At 44.6% G+C, this 16660-nt stretch overlaps 1 protein-coding gene across 2 annotated transcripts; it reads right to left on the reverse strand.

Moving 5' to 3' along the window:
- Positions 1-1265: 1265 nt before the first annotated feature.
- SLBP (stem-loop histone mRNA binding protein) lies at positions 1266-15179 on the reverse strand. 2 transcript variants are annotated; one of them, XM_028728841.2, is made up of 8 exons: positions 15012-15179; positions 13463-13591; positions 13097-13201; positions 11286-11345; positions 8989-9120; positions 4348-4497; positions 3777-3861; positions 1266-2145 (listed from the first exon to the last, which is right to left on the reverse strand). In XM_028728841.2, the coding sequence occupies exons 1-8, from the start codon at positions 15056-15058 to the stop codon at positions 2065-2067; spliced, it is 789 nt and encodes a 262-aa protein (XP_028584674.1). In that variant the 5' UTR covers positions 15059-15179; the 3' UTR covers positions 1266-2064. The 2 variants fall into 2 exon arrangements, with proteins under 2 accessions (XP_028584674.1, XP_028584675.1); XM_028728842.2 differs by lacking the exon at positions 15012-15179 and adding an exon at positions 14770-14859.
- Between the last annotated feature and the right edge of the window lie 1481 nt (positions 15180-16660).

The following is a 16660-nucleotide window of genomic DNA, read 5'->3' on the forward strand; positions in this document are numbered from 1 at the left end:
CAAATGACACGGGTGGCGCTGTGGGTTAAACCACAGAGCCTAGGACTTGCCAATCAGGTCAGCGGTTCGAATCCCCGTGACGGGGTGAGCTGTTGCTCGGTCCCAGCTCCCTCCAACCTAGCAGTTCGAAAGCACGTCAAAGTGCAAGTAGATAAATAGGTACTGCTCCGGTGGGAAGGTAAACAGCGTTTCCGTGCGCTGCTCTGGTTCGCCAGAAGCGGCTTAGTCATGCTGTCCAAATGACCCGGAAGCTGTACACCAGCTCCCTCGGCCAATAAAGCGAGATGAGCGCCGCAACCCCAGAGTCGGTCACGCCTGGACCTGATGGTCAAGGGTCCCTTTACCTTTAGCCACTTGGAGGTAGTATGCATGAAATGCCAGTTGCTGAGTAATGCCACTCTGCTGAGTGTGCAGAGTGAAGACAGGAGTGCCTGGCGTGCTCTGGTCCATGAGGTCACGAGGTCAGACACGACTAAATAACAGGTGTGCAGAGTGCCATTTCCCCTCACACACTGCTTGCAAGACCAATATTGCCTTATGTTCTGGAAAGTGAAATTAGCTCCTTTCCAACTAGTAAGACAAACATACATACATGGCAAAAGTGAAACAATTTGTGGAATAAAAGCCCTATTGGGTGGCAGATTAAAACAACAAACTGCCTCTCCCAGTTGTTCTGAAACTACATTGAAAGAGGGAAAACAATTTCAAAAAGCCAGGAAAAACTAGAAAACAAACTGATAGGATGGAAGACGGGGTTGGTTTCAGAAGAGATCAGGGGCTTCAAGTCACCCACTTGTGCTTTAAGAACTGGAAAACACTACTTCAATTTTCTCCACTTCCCCTTATCTCTCTTCCCTCAGGGCACCTGCAATTTCTCCTAGCATTTCCACAGCTACATATTGGCCCCCATATCCCCAACAGAGTTCCAGTCAAACAGATTCTACATCAGTTTCCAACAGTAGAATGCTCCCAATACTTTATCACTCTTTAATACATTTATGTCCCATAAATCTCAATTGTATGATGAGGACTTCAATCTTGAGCTGCAATCCTAACAAGGTAGATATGAATGCTACTGAATTCTGTAGAATTTACTTCCAAACTTACATGGATTTTTGGCCTGATTCTGAGTGGTGGCACTTTGTGCACACTGCTGGCACTGAGATCATCAGTTTCCAAGTGGTCTGGCAGCACAGAATTTGATCTTTCATCTCTTTGCATCTTAGTTGCAGAATGTTTTCATGACAGTGTTTGCACCATACACATAAAGATGTACTTGCTTTATTTATGCCTTATCCCATACAAAACAGCAACTGTTTTAGTAAAAAGTCTATAGCTTTACATTATGAAAAAAATAAGTCAACAGTCTTCAAAGTTCTGTTCATTAATTCTTCTTTAAAAGTTAGTGAAGTTCTGCACACAACTATTTACAAGCATAAATTCAGAATAAACTTGAGAGCTGACACCATAAGGTGGACCTGGAAACTGGGTCAAAGCCTTTTATCATAAAGAGCCTGTTCACACTCATTACCTTGTTATTGCACACATGTTGTCAATATCCGAAGAACACAAAGCTTCAAGAGGCATAAAATGCCAATGCCTTGTGCTATCAATAAGTGGTCCTTTGCAATATGAATTATAGGACAGACTGGAGAACTACTACTTGCTGCCTATCATATTCTTTGTCTATGGACAAGAGCCAATAGCTCAGCACCGATGCTGAAGTTCTCCTAATGTGTCAAGTGTTCAAGCTCTTCAAGTGTGTCAACATTGTCTGGGCTGGTTTATCTTCTGAACTATAATTAAACTGTTTATAAAGCTACCTCCTGAGTATACATAAAATTAGGCAATCACTCAATTACATATAACTCAAGTTTTATGCTTTGTATAAAAAAAAAGTAGTCAGGCGAAAACATTGATTGCAATTTCACAGCTGCCATACTCCAGTTCTCCAGACTGTTAGATAAGACAGTTTCAGGTGTATGTGTCCTCTGAGTAAGACATTCCTTTCTCAAAAAGCAGCCAGTAGAATGCATGCTTTACAGTCATAAAGTATGTCAAAACCTAACATGTCTCCAGCTCAAATTCATCTTCCACCAGGTGGTCAATACTTCTCACTTTGGTGGGTGTGCCTGTACAGTTTTCCTAAAACAAATGGAAAACTTGATTAACAAACAAGACAAATAGATAAACTATTATTTATTTATTTGAACAATTCATATACTGCTTAGCTACAATTGTCTCTAAGTGGGGTACGGAAAATCTCACTCCTGGGAATTCACTCTCTGTTGATCATTAGTGCAAAATTTTTCCAAAGTACAGTGGAACCTCGGGTTACGTACCATCCTCCTTATGAACACTTCGAGTAATGAGCTCCACTAACCCGGGAGTAGATGCCCCTAGTTACAAACTTTGCCCCGGGATGTGAGCGGAAGTCGCACGCCAGCAGTGCGGCAGCAGCAGGAAGCCCCATTAGCGAAAGCACACCTCATGTTAAGAACGGTTTCAGCTTAAGAACGGACCTCTGTAAAGAATTGTATCTTCCCTAGGGGATTCAATAGCGCAGAAGGGCAACTAGATGGCTTTAATTTTTCCTAAGTTCTGGATACCTCTACCTCACACCATTATGGTTTTTCTCAGGAAGAAAAAGGCAGATCTGTGAAAATTTAAGACATTTTCCCTTCCTGTCCAACATTCACCCTTTATCTACCACTCACTCACTCAAACCTCATTTTTTTTTGCCATCATTGCATCACACCTTCACTTATAACTTAATTACTAAATTGATTCTCTTTGCTTTGCACTTTTCACAAAAAGCCACAACCTTCAGGTCTTTCGTAAAGAAAATCTCAGCAATTGTAATATTGAATCATTCATGACATCACAGCAGCAGTCAATGGCAATAAGATTTTGAACCACAACCTTTATCTCAGCTTTTGTAAATTTCCTATGACTGTGCGAATCATCCTTTTCCCCCTTTTGTAAATTTTTGTAAATTTCCTATGACTGTGCAAATCATCCTTTCTCCCCTGTAAACCTTTATGTTCTATACTGTAATGTGACACTTCAATTATTCCTCTGAAGACACAGAACAACTTAAAATAATGTCCATGCTATATGGGAATGGAAAAGGAAAACTGATCATCAACTTCCTGTTGTTCGTGAAACCTCTCCCTCTACAATTGCTGAAGCGCTGCAATGCCATAATAGTTAAAATTATTCTAACTTATGGTGGGAGGTCACTCTGAAAAATGTTCATAATGCAACTTTTGTCAGATATGTCGATCTGGTTAAGGAAAATGTATCACCTAGCAAAGCAAGAGCTGTATATGAAAGGCAGAAAAAGTTGGCGGGGTGGGAGGAGAGAAATGACAAATGCAAGTATGTGAGGTGGGTGGGAAAAGTATACAAAAACATACTAAAGGAAGGGGAAACACATTCTGTACCGGGTGGGCTGAGAAAAGAGGAACAGAAGAGGCATGGGAAGGTGGAGAACACAAGGGAAGAAGAGTTTTACAATGCCTATGGAAAAAATAGAGGTGCTATGTACTCTGATGAGGTAGCTTCGGAGACAAAAATAAGCAGGCACTGGGTAGTTCAAGATCAACAAACCCTGCAGTGCATCAGCTGTTGGCAGTCCACTAGTTTTTGGCAAGCAGCTAGTACCTTTCAGACTTTGTTGCAAGATTGGGTTAATCAGTGATCTAGCACCCTAACAGTAATGGATACTGAAGCAGGACTAAGAAAATATTTATTCCAGGCTTCAAAGTACTTACATCATTATCCTGAGAGCTTCCTTGTGACCCAGCAGAATTACTTCCTATAGATTCTGTTTCCATGTCACCAAGATCAACAGGACTACTATGAGGGGAGAAAAGCAATTATCAGTTATTAATTTTTGACAGTTATATATTGCCCAAGCAATGTCTATGAGTGATCAGAACCAAGATTCCAGGCCTATGGGTTCCAAGTTTATACATCTGGCCCCATAGCTGTATTTCAATAGCTATTTAAGCTTGGTAATGGCTGGTTTTTAAAACCTTTAACAGTTCACATTAATTCTGAAGCACTTCTGGGAGTTAAGGCAGTCTTACAGTCACACAGTTATATGTGTATAAATGCTATTGAAAATAAATGTTCTTAAGCTCACCCGTTACGCAGATTATATGCTAAACTTTAGATTATATGCTAAAGCTTTAAAACGAAGTCTAAATAGAATAACTCTCTTAAACCTAGCTATATTAAGGAGAAGATCACTATAACTGAAATTCTTAAGATCTAAACAGACAGTCCCTCATTCTTTTAAGTTATTAGTTTCTATTCACTCTAAAGATGCCTGGTACTTACATTACTTGCATGTCACAACTTCTCTCACCAGGAGGGTCCCAAAAATGAAGTGCAACTTTCCACAGTCTGATTTGTTGGTCCCAGGATCTTCGGCTATACTTCTTAAATTTATTGGGAGTCCTTGGATGAACCCCTGGAACTCGTAGACACCTGGGACAAAAATTAAAAACTGTTTATATGGCATTTTAAACCAATAATAATAATAATAATAATAATAATAATTTATTATTTGTACCCCGCCCATCTGGCTGGGTTTCCCCAGCCACTCTGGGCGGCTTCCAACAAAGATAAAAAAATACACTAAAATGTCACATATTAAAAACTTCCCTGAACAGGGCTGCCTTCAGATGTCTTCTGAATGTCAGGTAGTTGTTTATCGCTTTGACATCTGATGGGAGGGCGTTCCACAGGGCGGGTGCCACTACCGAAAAGGCCCTCTGCCTGGTTCCCTGTAACTTGACCTCTCGTAGTGAGGGAACCGCCAGAAGGCCCTCGGAGCTGGACCTCAGTGTCCGGGCAGAACGATGGGGGTGGAGACGCTCCTTCAGATATACTGGACCAAGGCCGTTTAGGGCTTTAAAGGTCAGCACCAACACTTTGAATTGTGCTCGGAAACTTACTGGGAGCCAATGTAGGTCTTTCAAGACCGGTGTTATATGGTCTCGGCGGCCGCACCCAGTCACCAGTCTAGCTGCCGCATTCTGGATTAGTTGTAGTTTCCGGGTCACCTTCAAAGGTAGCCCCACGTAGAGCGCATTGCAGTAGTCCAAGCGGGAGATAACCAGAGCATGTACCACTCTGGCGAGACAGTCCGCAGGCAGATAGGGTCTCAGCCTACGTACCAGATGGAGCTGGTAAACAGCTGCCCTGGATACAGATTTGACCTGTGCCTCCATGGACAGCTGTGAGTCCAAAATGACTCCCAGGCTGCGCACCTGGTCCTTCAGGGGCACAGTTACCCCATTCAGGACCAGGGAATCCTCCACACCTGCCCGCCTCCTGTCCCCCAAAAACAGTACTTCTGTCTTGTCGGGATTCAACCTCAATCTGTTAGCCGCCATCCATCCTCCAACCGCCTCCAGGCACTCACACAGGACCTTCACCGCCTTCACTGGTTCTGATTTAAAAGAGAGGTAGAGCTGGGTATCATCCGCATACTGATGAACACCCAGCCCAAACCTCCTGATGATCTCTCCCAGTGGCTGCATGTAAATGTTGAAAAGCATGGGGGAGAGGACAGAGCCCTGAGGCACCCCACAAGTGAGGGCCCAGGGGTCTGAACACTCATCCCCCACCACCACTTTCTGAACACGGCCCAGGAGGAAGGAGCGGAACCACTGTATGACAGTGCCCCCAGCTCCCAGCCCCTCAAGACGGTCCAGAAGGATGTTATGGTCGATGGTATCAAACGCCGCTGAGAGATCCAGCAGAACTAGGAAACAGCTCTCACCTTTGTCCCTAGCCCGCCGGAGATCATCAACCAGTGCGACCAAGGCAGTTTCAGTCCCATGATGAGGCCTGAATCCCGACTGGAAGGGATCCAAATGGTCCGCTTCTTCCAGGCGTGCCTGGAGTTGTTCAGCAACCACTCGCTCAATCACCTTGCCCAAGAATGGAAGATTTGAGACTGGGCGATAATTGGCCATCGTGGCCGCATCTAAAGATGGTTTTTTAAGAAGCGGTTTAATAACCGCCTCTTTCAGCGGGTCTGGGAAGGCTCCCTCACGGAGGGAAGCATTCACCACCCCACAAAGCCCATCGCCCAGTCCTTCCCGGCTAGCTTTTATAAGCCAGGATGGGCAAGGATCCAGGAGACAGGTGGTTGGCTTCACTCGTCCAAGCAGCCTGTCCACATCCTCGGAGGTAACAGGTTGGAATTGATCCCACACAACTTGACTAGACAGGACTCTAGCACTCTCCCGCCCCGGCCCTGCTCCCACGGTGGAGTCTACCTCTTCCCGAATCTGAGCGATTTTATCTGCAAAAAACTTTGCAAAATCATTGCAGGAGATCATGAGGCCCATACTGGGCCCAGATGTCGCAGGTGGTTCCGCTAAATTGTGAACCACCTGAAAAAGTCTCCTGCTGCTGTTTTCTGCAGATGCAATAGAGGCGGCGAAGAAGGTCTTCTTCGCCGTCGCTATCGCCACTTGGTAGGCTCGACGTTGAGCTCTAACCTGTGTCCGGTCAGATTCGGAATGGGTTATCCGCCACCGGCGCTCTAGCCGTCTCAACGATTGTTTCATTGCCCTCAGATCCGTGGAGAACCACGGGGCTCTCCGGGCTCCATGCAATCGGAGAGGGCGCTTTGGAGCCAAACAGTCAATAGCCCTGGTTAACTCCACATTCCAGCGGGCCACCAGGGAATCGGCTGAAAGGCCATCAACATGGGATAAAGCATCCCCTACCACTCTCTGGAAACCATTTGGATCCATTAAGTGGCGGGGGCGGACCATCCGAATTGGTCCCACCTCCCTGCAGAGGGGATGGGTCGCGGAGAAGTCCAGTTGCACCAGGAAGTGATCTGACCATGGCACTTCTTTCGTTTCGCTTTTACTTAGTGTCAGATCACCAACATCCATAGAGGTAAACACCAGGTCCAAGGCATGTCCGCGGCTATGGGTTGGGCCAGAGTTATTCAGGGACAGCCCCATGGAGGCCATGCTTTCCACGAAGTCCCGAGCAGCCCCTTGTAAGGTCGTGTCGGCATGGATGTTAAAATCCCCTAGGACAACCAAGCTAGGTGTCTCCAGGAGGACATCCGCCACGACCTGAAGCAGCTCGGGCAGGGAATCCTTGGTGCAGCGGGGAGGTCGGTACACCAGTAGGAATCCTGTACTGCCCCTATTGCCCAACTTCCAGAACATGCACTCGGAAAACTGGGTCTTCCCAATAGGACGCCTGGTGCAAACTAATGACTTCCTAAAAATCACTGCAACCCCCCCTCCCCGCCCACATGACCTGGGTTGCTGTGCGTAAGAGAAACCTGGTGGACAAGCAGCGGCAAGGACAGGCCCATCCGCTTCATCCAACCAAGTCTCTGTCACACATGCCAGGTCAAATCCTCCATCCATGATCAAGTCATGGATGGCAGTGGTCTTATGAATCATTGACCTGGCATTGCACAGCAGCACCTTCAGGTCATGTGGGTATCCCTTGCTGATTCTAGTATCCATCCGGTCAGGACCAGACCCGGAGGCAGGGATAGTCCTCAGACAACGACTAAACCTGCCTCCTCTGTAATGACATGGTCTGGTCTTAGCGTAACTCCTCCTCCTACCCGTGATCACTGAGATCGGTTGTCCCAGTGCATCTTCCCCAAGCAATGCTTTTATTCCAAATGCAAGACCAAGCATTAATTACAGTAATTTTTAATTAATCAAAATCTCACTTCATTAGTGCCATTCTTTCTGCTTACTCTTGCCTTTAGCAATTTAGCAAAACAGTTGCTTAATTTAACACATACAGTGGTGCCTCGCAAGACGAAATTAATTCGTTCCACAAGTTTTTTCTTCTTGCGAGTTTTTCGTCTTGCGATGCACGGTTTCCCATAGGAATGCATTGAAAATCAATTAATGCGTTCCTAGGGAAACCGACTTCAGACCAGGTCCGGGGACAGTCTGTCCCCCGACCTCTTCTGAAGGCTGGGGGGGGGGACAAGGGCTTTTCTTCCCACCCCCAGCATTTTAAAAAACCCCGGGACAGCGGAGGGCTTCTCCGCTGTCCGGGGCGATCTTAAAATGCTGGCTGGCGGCATTTTAAAATCGCCCCGGACAGCGGAGGACTTAAAAGCCCCTGGGAAGGCAGGCAGGGAGGACAAAGACATTTGCCCCCCGCCCTCCTTCAGAAGAGGTCCAGGACCTCTTCTGAAGGCTGGCGGGGGCGAAAGTCTTTGCTCCCCCCCGCCTGCCTTCAAAAGCTGTCCGGCCAAGGCTTCGCGGACCTCTCCGCAAGCAGCGGCAGCGCTGCCGCTGCTTGCGGTGAGTTGCCGGCATGCCGAAGCCTGCGCGCGCTGAGATCCGCGCGCCCAGGCTTCGCGGACCTCTCCTGCCTTCAAAAGCCGTCCGTGATAGCGGGAAGCGCTTCCCTGCTATCCCGGACTGCTTTTAAAATGCTGGCGGTGGGGAGCAAAGCCTTTCGGCCCCCGCCAGCCTTCCTGGACCTCTTCTGAAGGCCGGAGGGGGGGGGGAAGGCTTTGCTCCCCACCGCTAGCATTTAAAAGAGGTCCCCGGAGATTTCCCTATGGGCTTTCGTCTTGCGAAGCAAGCCCATAGGGAAATTCGTTTTGCGAAGCGCCTCCAAAACGGAAAACCCTTTCGTCTAGCGGGTTTTCCGTCTTGCGAGGCGTTCGTCTTGCGGGGTACCACTGTATCTGAATGCTTCAATTTAGAACATTGTCTGCCTGTATACTTCAAAAGACAACTGACCTGTTCAAGTGAGTAATCACAGAACCGCTAAAAATATTCAAAAATCTAACATCAAATTAAAATAAGACTATGGGTGAAAAATAGCTATATTCTTTAACGAAGGCAGTATATTAGAATCAAGCCATACTTTACATTTGCCATAAGTGTCTGCAATGAAACCAGTAGCAAGTTATAAAAGAAAACCCAAATGTTCCTGGTAAACAAGAAAACATACTTTGGAACTTCTCGAATATATCTGTCATATGCCAGTGTGTTCTTCCCATAATTTATTTGTTTCTGTCTCCTCATCAGAACAGCCTCATCCGTCTCAAGTTCCACTGCTGCTGTGGACTCCTTGGAGTCAGAACTGCAAATATAATGTGGATTTTTATTTTTTTAATCTACCTTTTTCATGACAAGTTAACAGCACTATATAAATACTAACGAAACTGTAACAGAATAAAGTATAGGTGTCCCCCGACTTACACAGGGGTTACGTTCCAGGCCCCTACACTCATAAAGTGTAATTACATAAAGTGGGGAGCACCCCACTTTTAAGGAAGGCACACAGGGAGGAGAGACTCAGCCTGGAAATTGCCCAGGGTCTCTGCCCAGCCTGCCTGTCTGCAAGGAACCAGTGCAAGAAGGGCGCCACCAGAACTGGTGCCAGGAGGGGGGTGCAGGCATGCAATGGAGGAGAAGCAGAGAGAAGGCACCTCCCACCCTGCACTGCTGGTTGATCACAGGCAGTAGCCCCGAACAAGGGGAGGCCAAACTATTTATTTAACAGTGGCCAACATAAATGCGGTTGCGCATAAGATGGTGGTGGGATGCTGTACTGAAATGTATCCCCATGGTGAAATGGATGTGTTCCTTTTCAGGGTTTCACTTTGAATTTATCTTTATTGTTGTAAAATAAGTACATTTATGAAGAGAAAACAAACAAACAAACAAACAAACAAAAACGCAAGCAAGCAGGCAAACAATAGAAAAAGCAAACAAAAAACAACAATATAAGAAACAGCAAAATTAATATGACTAACATCATTTATACTCCCAATAATGAAAACAATTATAAAACTTGTAAAGAGAAAAATTAAAAATGACTTCCAGTTAGTCTCACTGTACTTATTGGTTAGCATATACTGCAGTTACATATTTCTTATATAGTTTCTTTTTTCCTCCCTACGAACTTATATTTACACAATACAAGGGTCAGTCTAATTCTGCCAAGAGGTTTCCTTTTATACCATAGTTTTTGAAGTATTTTTTAAATATTTTCCAATCCTTATAGACGATTTGTTTTGTTTGGCATCTTATCCTTCCTGTCACCTTTGCTAGCTGCAGATATTCTACCATTAGGATTTGCCAATCTGCCGTGTTAGGTATTGTTGTATTTTTCCAATTTCTTGCTACTAAAATTCTGGCCGCCGTTATCCCATACATGAATAATGTTCTTTTCGATTTCCCTATTTCTTCTGGCAATATGCTTAACAGAAATATTTCTGGCCTTTTTTAATGTAAATTGAATTTTTTTTTTAAATTCTTCATATGTATTATTCCAAAATACACAGATGTCTGTACACTTCCACCACATATGCAAATAAGACCCAATTTCTCTGTTACATCTCCAACATGTAGATGATCTATTATTATACATTTTAGCAAGTTTTTCTGGAGTTTGGCACCTTTTCAGGGTTTCAGCCAACCTTGAACCTTTTGGCGCTATTGGGGCTTGTACTGGACACCATTTCTGCCCTCCTAAACCCTCCATCCACTCTGCTATGTAGCTTGACCTCAGCCATGCTCTGGTGGTACCCTTTAGATTGGACTACTGTAATGCACTTTACACAAAGGCTGCCTTTGAAGGTGTTTGTAAACCCCAATTAGTTCAAAACACGGTTGCTGGGGCTATGTGTTATGATCATACTAAACCAGTGGCTCCCAATTCTAACTAGACCCCAATCAATATTCTGGGCTCAGTTCAAGGTGTTTGCTTTTAAGTGCTTCTCAGCTTAGGACTGGGGTACCTGAAGGCACCTGGGGTACCTATCTCACATGTGCATGTCTGTACAGTAAAATCTTAAGCAAAGGTCATTATTTTGCCATCCGGGGCAGTGGGTCATCACTTCTCAGTAATGGTTTTCTAGCTTTGTAATGCTCTGTCCTGAGAGGCTTTCTTAGAAATAAGAAAGTTCTCATTTAGGTGCCAGGCAAATACCTTTTTATTTTTATTTTTCTAGCCTTTTATAACTAAAATTGTGTTACATTTGGTTTGAGATTTATGCAACTTCTAGAACGAAAGATTTTAGATGTGTGGGTGTAGTACTTTATTTTGTTATTTTGTAAACCACCTCCAAAGCACGCTGAAGGGTGGAGTAAAAGCACTCACTAGTGAAGGACTGATAATGAGGGCTAAACGGATACATTAAAGAACAGGAAAGCTCTAGCTTTTTCATAGCTAAGCAGAAAAACAGTATAGTTCAAAATAAGCATTTCACCACACCCAACAGATGAGTATTTGACTCTTACCTTCCAGAAGACAGCTTCCTCTCTCTTCCATATTCATTTATCAAGAGTTTTCTTTTGTATCTACAAAATGTACTTTTATTTTAGCACACATTTCCACTATTTTATTATCATAGCCACTCTTATTGCAGTACGAAGATGCAGGACCTTTACCTAAGGCTGCTAACTGCTGAAACGTTAAATCTTGGTAACCTGATATTGAGGCTTATTTAATAAATATTCAGTTGAGTAGGACCCATGAGTTGAGTAGGACCCAACGTTAAATCTTGGTCACCTGATATTGAGGCTTATTTAATAAATACTCAGTTGAGTAGGACCCATTCAATCTCTTCATAATCAGAACAGTTGCTCCAAGTAAAGAAACTGTAAGCTTCTCCCAAAAACCTGTACATCTGACGTCATTACTGCATTCAGCTTTAAGTTAGGTTGCCCTTGTAATAGCTACAGCAGAATCCTTTTCCCAAGCACTTAACAGCATAGGTGCAATTGTTTCCAGTTTAACAATCCCACTCATAACAGTGATTTACCAACTTTAACATTACAATGATACCATGTGGCTCAGAGGTGGCAAATTACTGGCCCACATGCTAGGTGTATCCATGGGAGCCCCCTCACCTCTGTATCATTTAGACTTCAAAAAGCATTTCCCTTTTCTTAATTAAGAAAATTACTACACACGTTAATATCTTTAAAATATTCTTAGAAAACAAGATGTAAATTCTTCAATCATAATTACAATAAATAAATAGCTCTAATTGTTTTATTCAAGCAGACCATAATAATCATTTCCTAATTTATTCTCCCTACTTGAGCTATGCTCCCCAAATGTTAAGCATCCCTCAACAAAGACTACAGATTCACTAAATCTTGCAATAGAAAGCAAGCACTTCAGTGCAGGAGGCCTGGAGATATTACTGCTGGAAAGTTATGGCCCTTCCTTTCCCATGCACAGCAAGAACCCCTTCCCCACCTCCATTCAGGATTGAAAACAGCCTTTTAACTGTTGTGAATATTTTGCAAGCATAAATTCCTGTGCAGGTAAAGAGGTGATCTTTAGGGATATTGTGGTTGGGGAAGATTAACCCTCCCCTCCCTAGCTGCAATGCCCATGAAGATCTAAGACAAGAACAAAAAGCAATCAACTAATAGGTCACTTCCCAGGCTGCTCGCATACCAGTAAACTTATCCAAAATGGGTAGTTTTATCATTACATAATTGTTTTACTATATTTTATCCCACTTTACAGACCAATTATTTTCTCTCAAAGACTTACAATAAAGTTAGATTATAACTTTGTACAATATAACATAATCAATAATTGTTTTTGTTGCCAAATGAAAAAGACCAAAATGTTCTCTTTTTCTGAATATGGGAGTTTTCAATATTATTATTCTCAACTCACTGCTCAGAGGAATAAATCGCAATGCTCCCACATTCAGAGTAAGATCTACTTCTACCATCCAAGTAAGACAGTTAAAATTTGGCCATCTCATCAGTACTAAAACACGTAAACATAATAGGCTGTATGATGACAATTACAAAGTTATTTACTAGAAACTACTTCTCAAAAATTAGATACAGCTTCTCATACTGTCAAAATCAACATCGTGACATAATATATTAATGCTTCAATATATTATTTCACAGTGTTGAATTTGACACTATGAGAAGCTGTTATCATACAGCCTATTACGGTTTTTCAACTGGATTTGCGTAATATAGGCATTCTGGTGGTTTTGATCTCATCAGTAGTAGGCAGCCGCTGAATATTTCTACATCCCAACAAATATTTTTAATGAATTATGCAGCCATACCTTGCCATTTCTTTATTAACATTAGTCCGCATTTCATCTTCTTCAACTGCACTTCCCCAGTCTGAACATCGTGAACGGGGTTTATGGCCTTCTGGTGTTGTGAAACTATAAACCAAATCCCAATAAATATAGAATTGCAGCTTTAAAACAATATTTTTAAAAGTACAATAAAATGTGTCCTGTACCAGTAGGCCCACAAATTAAACAATTCAATTTGAATTTTTGCATTTAACTTCCTCTAAAAGTGTAGTATACACCTAGTATGCTGCAAGTGCATAATCAGTTGTCAAAAATTGCTGCATATCATCTATGCGTTAAAAGTTAACTTGAACTGTGCTTTAAGTTCAGCATACTTCATATACATACCTATCTGGCCTACTGTCTGACAAACTGCATGTATTTTTATCATCAGAATTGGACATGCTTGGATCATGTGTGCTTCTGTGTTTGCCATCTGCTCCACGCTTCCTTCCTTGAGTCCAACGAGCTGGTGGTCTGCGAGGAAGCAATCAGAAAGTGAAACTGTAAACAATTTTGTATATGTAGACTATAAAGTCGCTAGAAAATGCTTGTTGGGGAGGGTTATGGGGTTGTTATTGGGCTGCCATTCTTTTTTTATTTTGATTATGCATTGTGTTTTTATATTGTGATTTTATCCTGTGAACCACATTGAGTCCTGCAGGTATAGCCAGTATACAAATTTAATATATATATTTTAAAAGTACAAAATTGAAATCATAATTGGATTGTTCTACTTATGCCCCTGAGGACTTTACAACTATGTGGATAGAGAGAAGAGGGGGGATAATCTTAAAAAAAACAAAAAAAAACCCCCGCCCTCAGATGACTTGACAAAGTACTGAATGTTAGCGTTTTAACTGCACATCTTAAAACTGCACCCTAGATGTGGAATATTTATTGACAAACATTTAGCACAAAGAGTCTCTCCTGTACCCCCTAGACCAGTGTTCCCCAACCTTGGGCCTCCAGCTGTTTTTGGACTACAATTCCCATCATCCTTGACCACTGGTCTTGCTAGCGAGGGATGATGGGAGTTGTAGTCCAAAAACAGCTGGAGGCCCAAGGTTGGGGAACACTGCCCTAGACCAGCCTTTCTCAACCTTCGGTCCCCAGATGTTCTTAAGACTACAACTCCCATCATCCCTAGCCAGCAGTCACAGATGATGGGAGCTGTAGTCCAACAAGATCCGAGGACTCAAGGTTGAGAAAGCCGGCCTTATTAAGACTGTTTCATGAGCAGAGCTGTTCTCTCCAAGAGTCCCTCCAGTTTAGAGTTTCCTCTATTTCGGAAATAGATGCGTCCCAAAGCGTCCAGTCGATCTGTTGTTCCACGGCCTATTGGAACAGCACACAAGAAAATGAACTCTCAGAACATCGGCAAATATGACAGCAATTCAGGGAAGTTTTTAATCTTTAACGCTGTACTGTTTTTAACACTTGATTGGGAGCGGCCCAGAGTGGCTGGGGAAACTCAGCCAGATGGGCTGAGTAAATTATTATTATTATTATTATTATTTTAGCGATTATAATAAACGATGGCTGAACTATTATCAATAAAAAATAACTTAAAATTATGAAATTGGGGGGGGGGCGTTACTCGCATAAACAAACAAATATTTCTCCTTTCTTCTTGGTTCCCTCATTTGCCTTACCAGGGTCTCCTTCCTTCTCGCTGACCTACTTCACAGAAACCTTAACAGGCAGATTTGGGGAGTGGGGGTGGGGGTGGGAAGGAGTTTCAAGGCCCTCTCGGCCCCCACGGCGCCCTCCCTTCGCCTCGCCGGCTGAGGCACGAAGCCGCGGCCCTCGACACAAAGCGGGGCCTGGGTCGCCTTCAGACCCCTCCCCGACCCCCCCCCCCAATTCCCCTCAGGAGGCGGCAGAGGACACGCACCTACTGTGAGCGCGGCCACCGAGCGGGCTCCGCTGACGCGACGACATGGCTGAGCCGGATAAAAACAGAAAAGAGCCGCTCTTTTCTCCCTCAGCGCCTCGCTCCCGCCGCCTGCCTTCCTTCCCTCCCGCCAAACAAGAAACGACTGCGCTCCCCTCCCTCAAGCGAGCCTCTAAGAGACAGAGAGCGCCTGCGCGAACACCGGCTGGGCGGCTCCTACCATTAGGGGCGCGCGGCGGGGGGGGGGGGTTGTCCTTGTCACGCGGTTTCGCCTTCGCGGAGAGCAAGCCGCTTTGGCCAGATATGCGTGTATGTATGTGATGTGTGTATAACCCAGTTTAGCAAGGGGGAGGGGCAAAAGCGGCAGTCTCGATTCCCCTCCTCTCCCCTCATAGATTAGTTACCCCCCCCTTCAGCGATGAAGGTGGTACGTCCCCCCAAGGGCTGCGCCAATGGGAGCTTCTTCTGAGCTGCCTGCTCCGCCCCGCCCCCGCCCCGCAACAGAAGCGCGCGCTTCCCTTTGTCTGCCGGTTTTGCCTCGCTTTTCAAAGGCTCCGCCCACTCGGCGGGATCAGTTGGCGGGAAGGTCTGAAATGCAAATACACCATAGGCGCCGACTCCATGGGGCTTGAGGGGGCCCGAGCCCCCTCAAAAATTCGTTTGGGGGGGCTCCGCCCCCCCAATAATCTCCGGCGCCCCTCCAGCAGAGCGCCATCGCCGCCCCTCCCCCAGCCCAAAATGCACAGGGAGGGGCGGGCTGCATGCCTCCTGCCCTCCCTCCCGAGCAAAAGCTCCACCCAATTTCCTTTGGAGCTGATTAATAGGCGCAGCACGCTCTCCCCTATTCGCTCACGAGGAGGCGGCGCCACTTTATTTGCATATTCATGAGCTTATTTATTATTCATGAGCTTTCCCGGGCCCCCCCAATATTTTTTATAAGTCCGCGTCCCTGAAATACACAGACATACGACAAATGGCAAAAAGAGGCAATGCCCCTGATAGAGCTAGATTTACGTATAAGCTAAACAAGCTATAGCTTAGGGCCCCACTCTCTTGCCCCCCCCTCTTGCCCCTCTCTTTTGAAGGAAAAACCTGGGTGTACATTTCCAAAATATAAAATACAGTGGTACCTCAAGGTTACATACGCTTCAGGTTACAGACTCCACTAACCCAGAAATATTACCTCGGGTTAAGAACTTTGCTTCAGGATGAGAACAGAAATCATGCTCCAGCGGCGCGGCGGCAGCAGCAGCAGGAGGCCCCATTAGCTAAAGTGGTGCTTCAGGTTAAGAACAGTTTCAGGTTAAGAACAGACCTCCGGAATGAATTAAGTACTTAACCTGAGGTACCACTGTAAAATAAAACCAACATACAGCAACAGTTTTTTGTTTTGTGTTGGGTAGGCTCCGATGATGTACATCTTTTGTTATGTGCAAATGGCTTTAGATACCTATTAGGTCCATAAGTTACCATATTGCATATAGTCAACACAAAAAACAGCCACAATTTGTTGTTGACGAAAGGACAACTGGACATATAAAGGGCCCTTCAGTCGCTTAGGGCCTCATCAAACCTAAATCTGGTCCTGGCCCCTGGCCTGTTTTGTTTGTTTTCTCCAAGTCAGTATTCTGTGCCTACTACTGAGCATA

The sequence above is a fragment of the Podarcis muralis genome, chromosome 6, assembly GCF_964188315.1.
Source record: "Podarcis muralis chromosome 6, rPodMur119.hap1.1, whole genome shotgun sequence".
Lineage (NCBI taxonomy): Eukaryota > Metazoa > Chordata > Lepidosauria > Squamata > Lacertidae > Podarcis > Podarcis muralis.

Excerpts from the sequence above, each read along its gene's own strand:
- SLBP (XM_028728841.2), bottom strand. The coding sequence starts at position 15,058 with ATGTCGTCGCGTCAGCGGAGCCCGCTCGGTGGCCGCGCTCACAGTAG. Across the intron at positions 11,346-13,096 it reads GTTAATAAAGAAATGGCAAG|ATACAAAAGAAAACTCTTGA; the intron begins GTATGGCTGCAT and ends TACATTTTGTAG. Across the intron at positions 3,862-4,347 it reads AGTTGTGACATGCAAGTAAT|TAGTCCTGTTGATCTTGGTG; the intron begins GTAAGTACCAGG and ends CTCCCCTCATAG.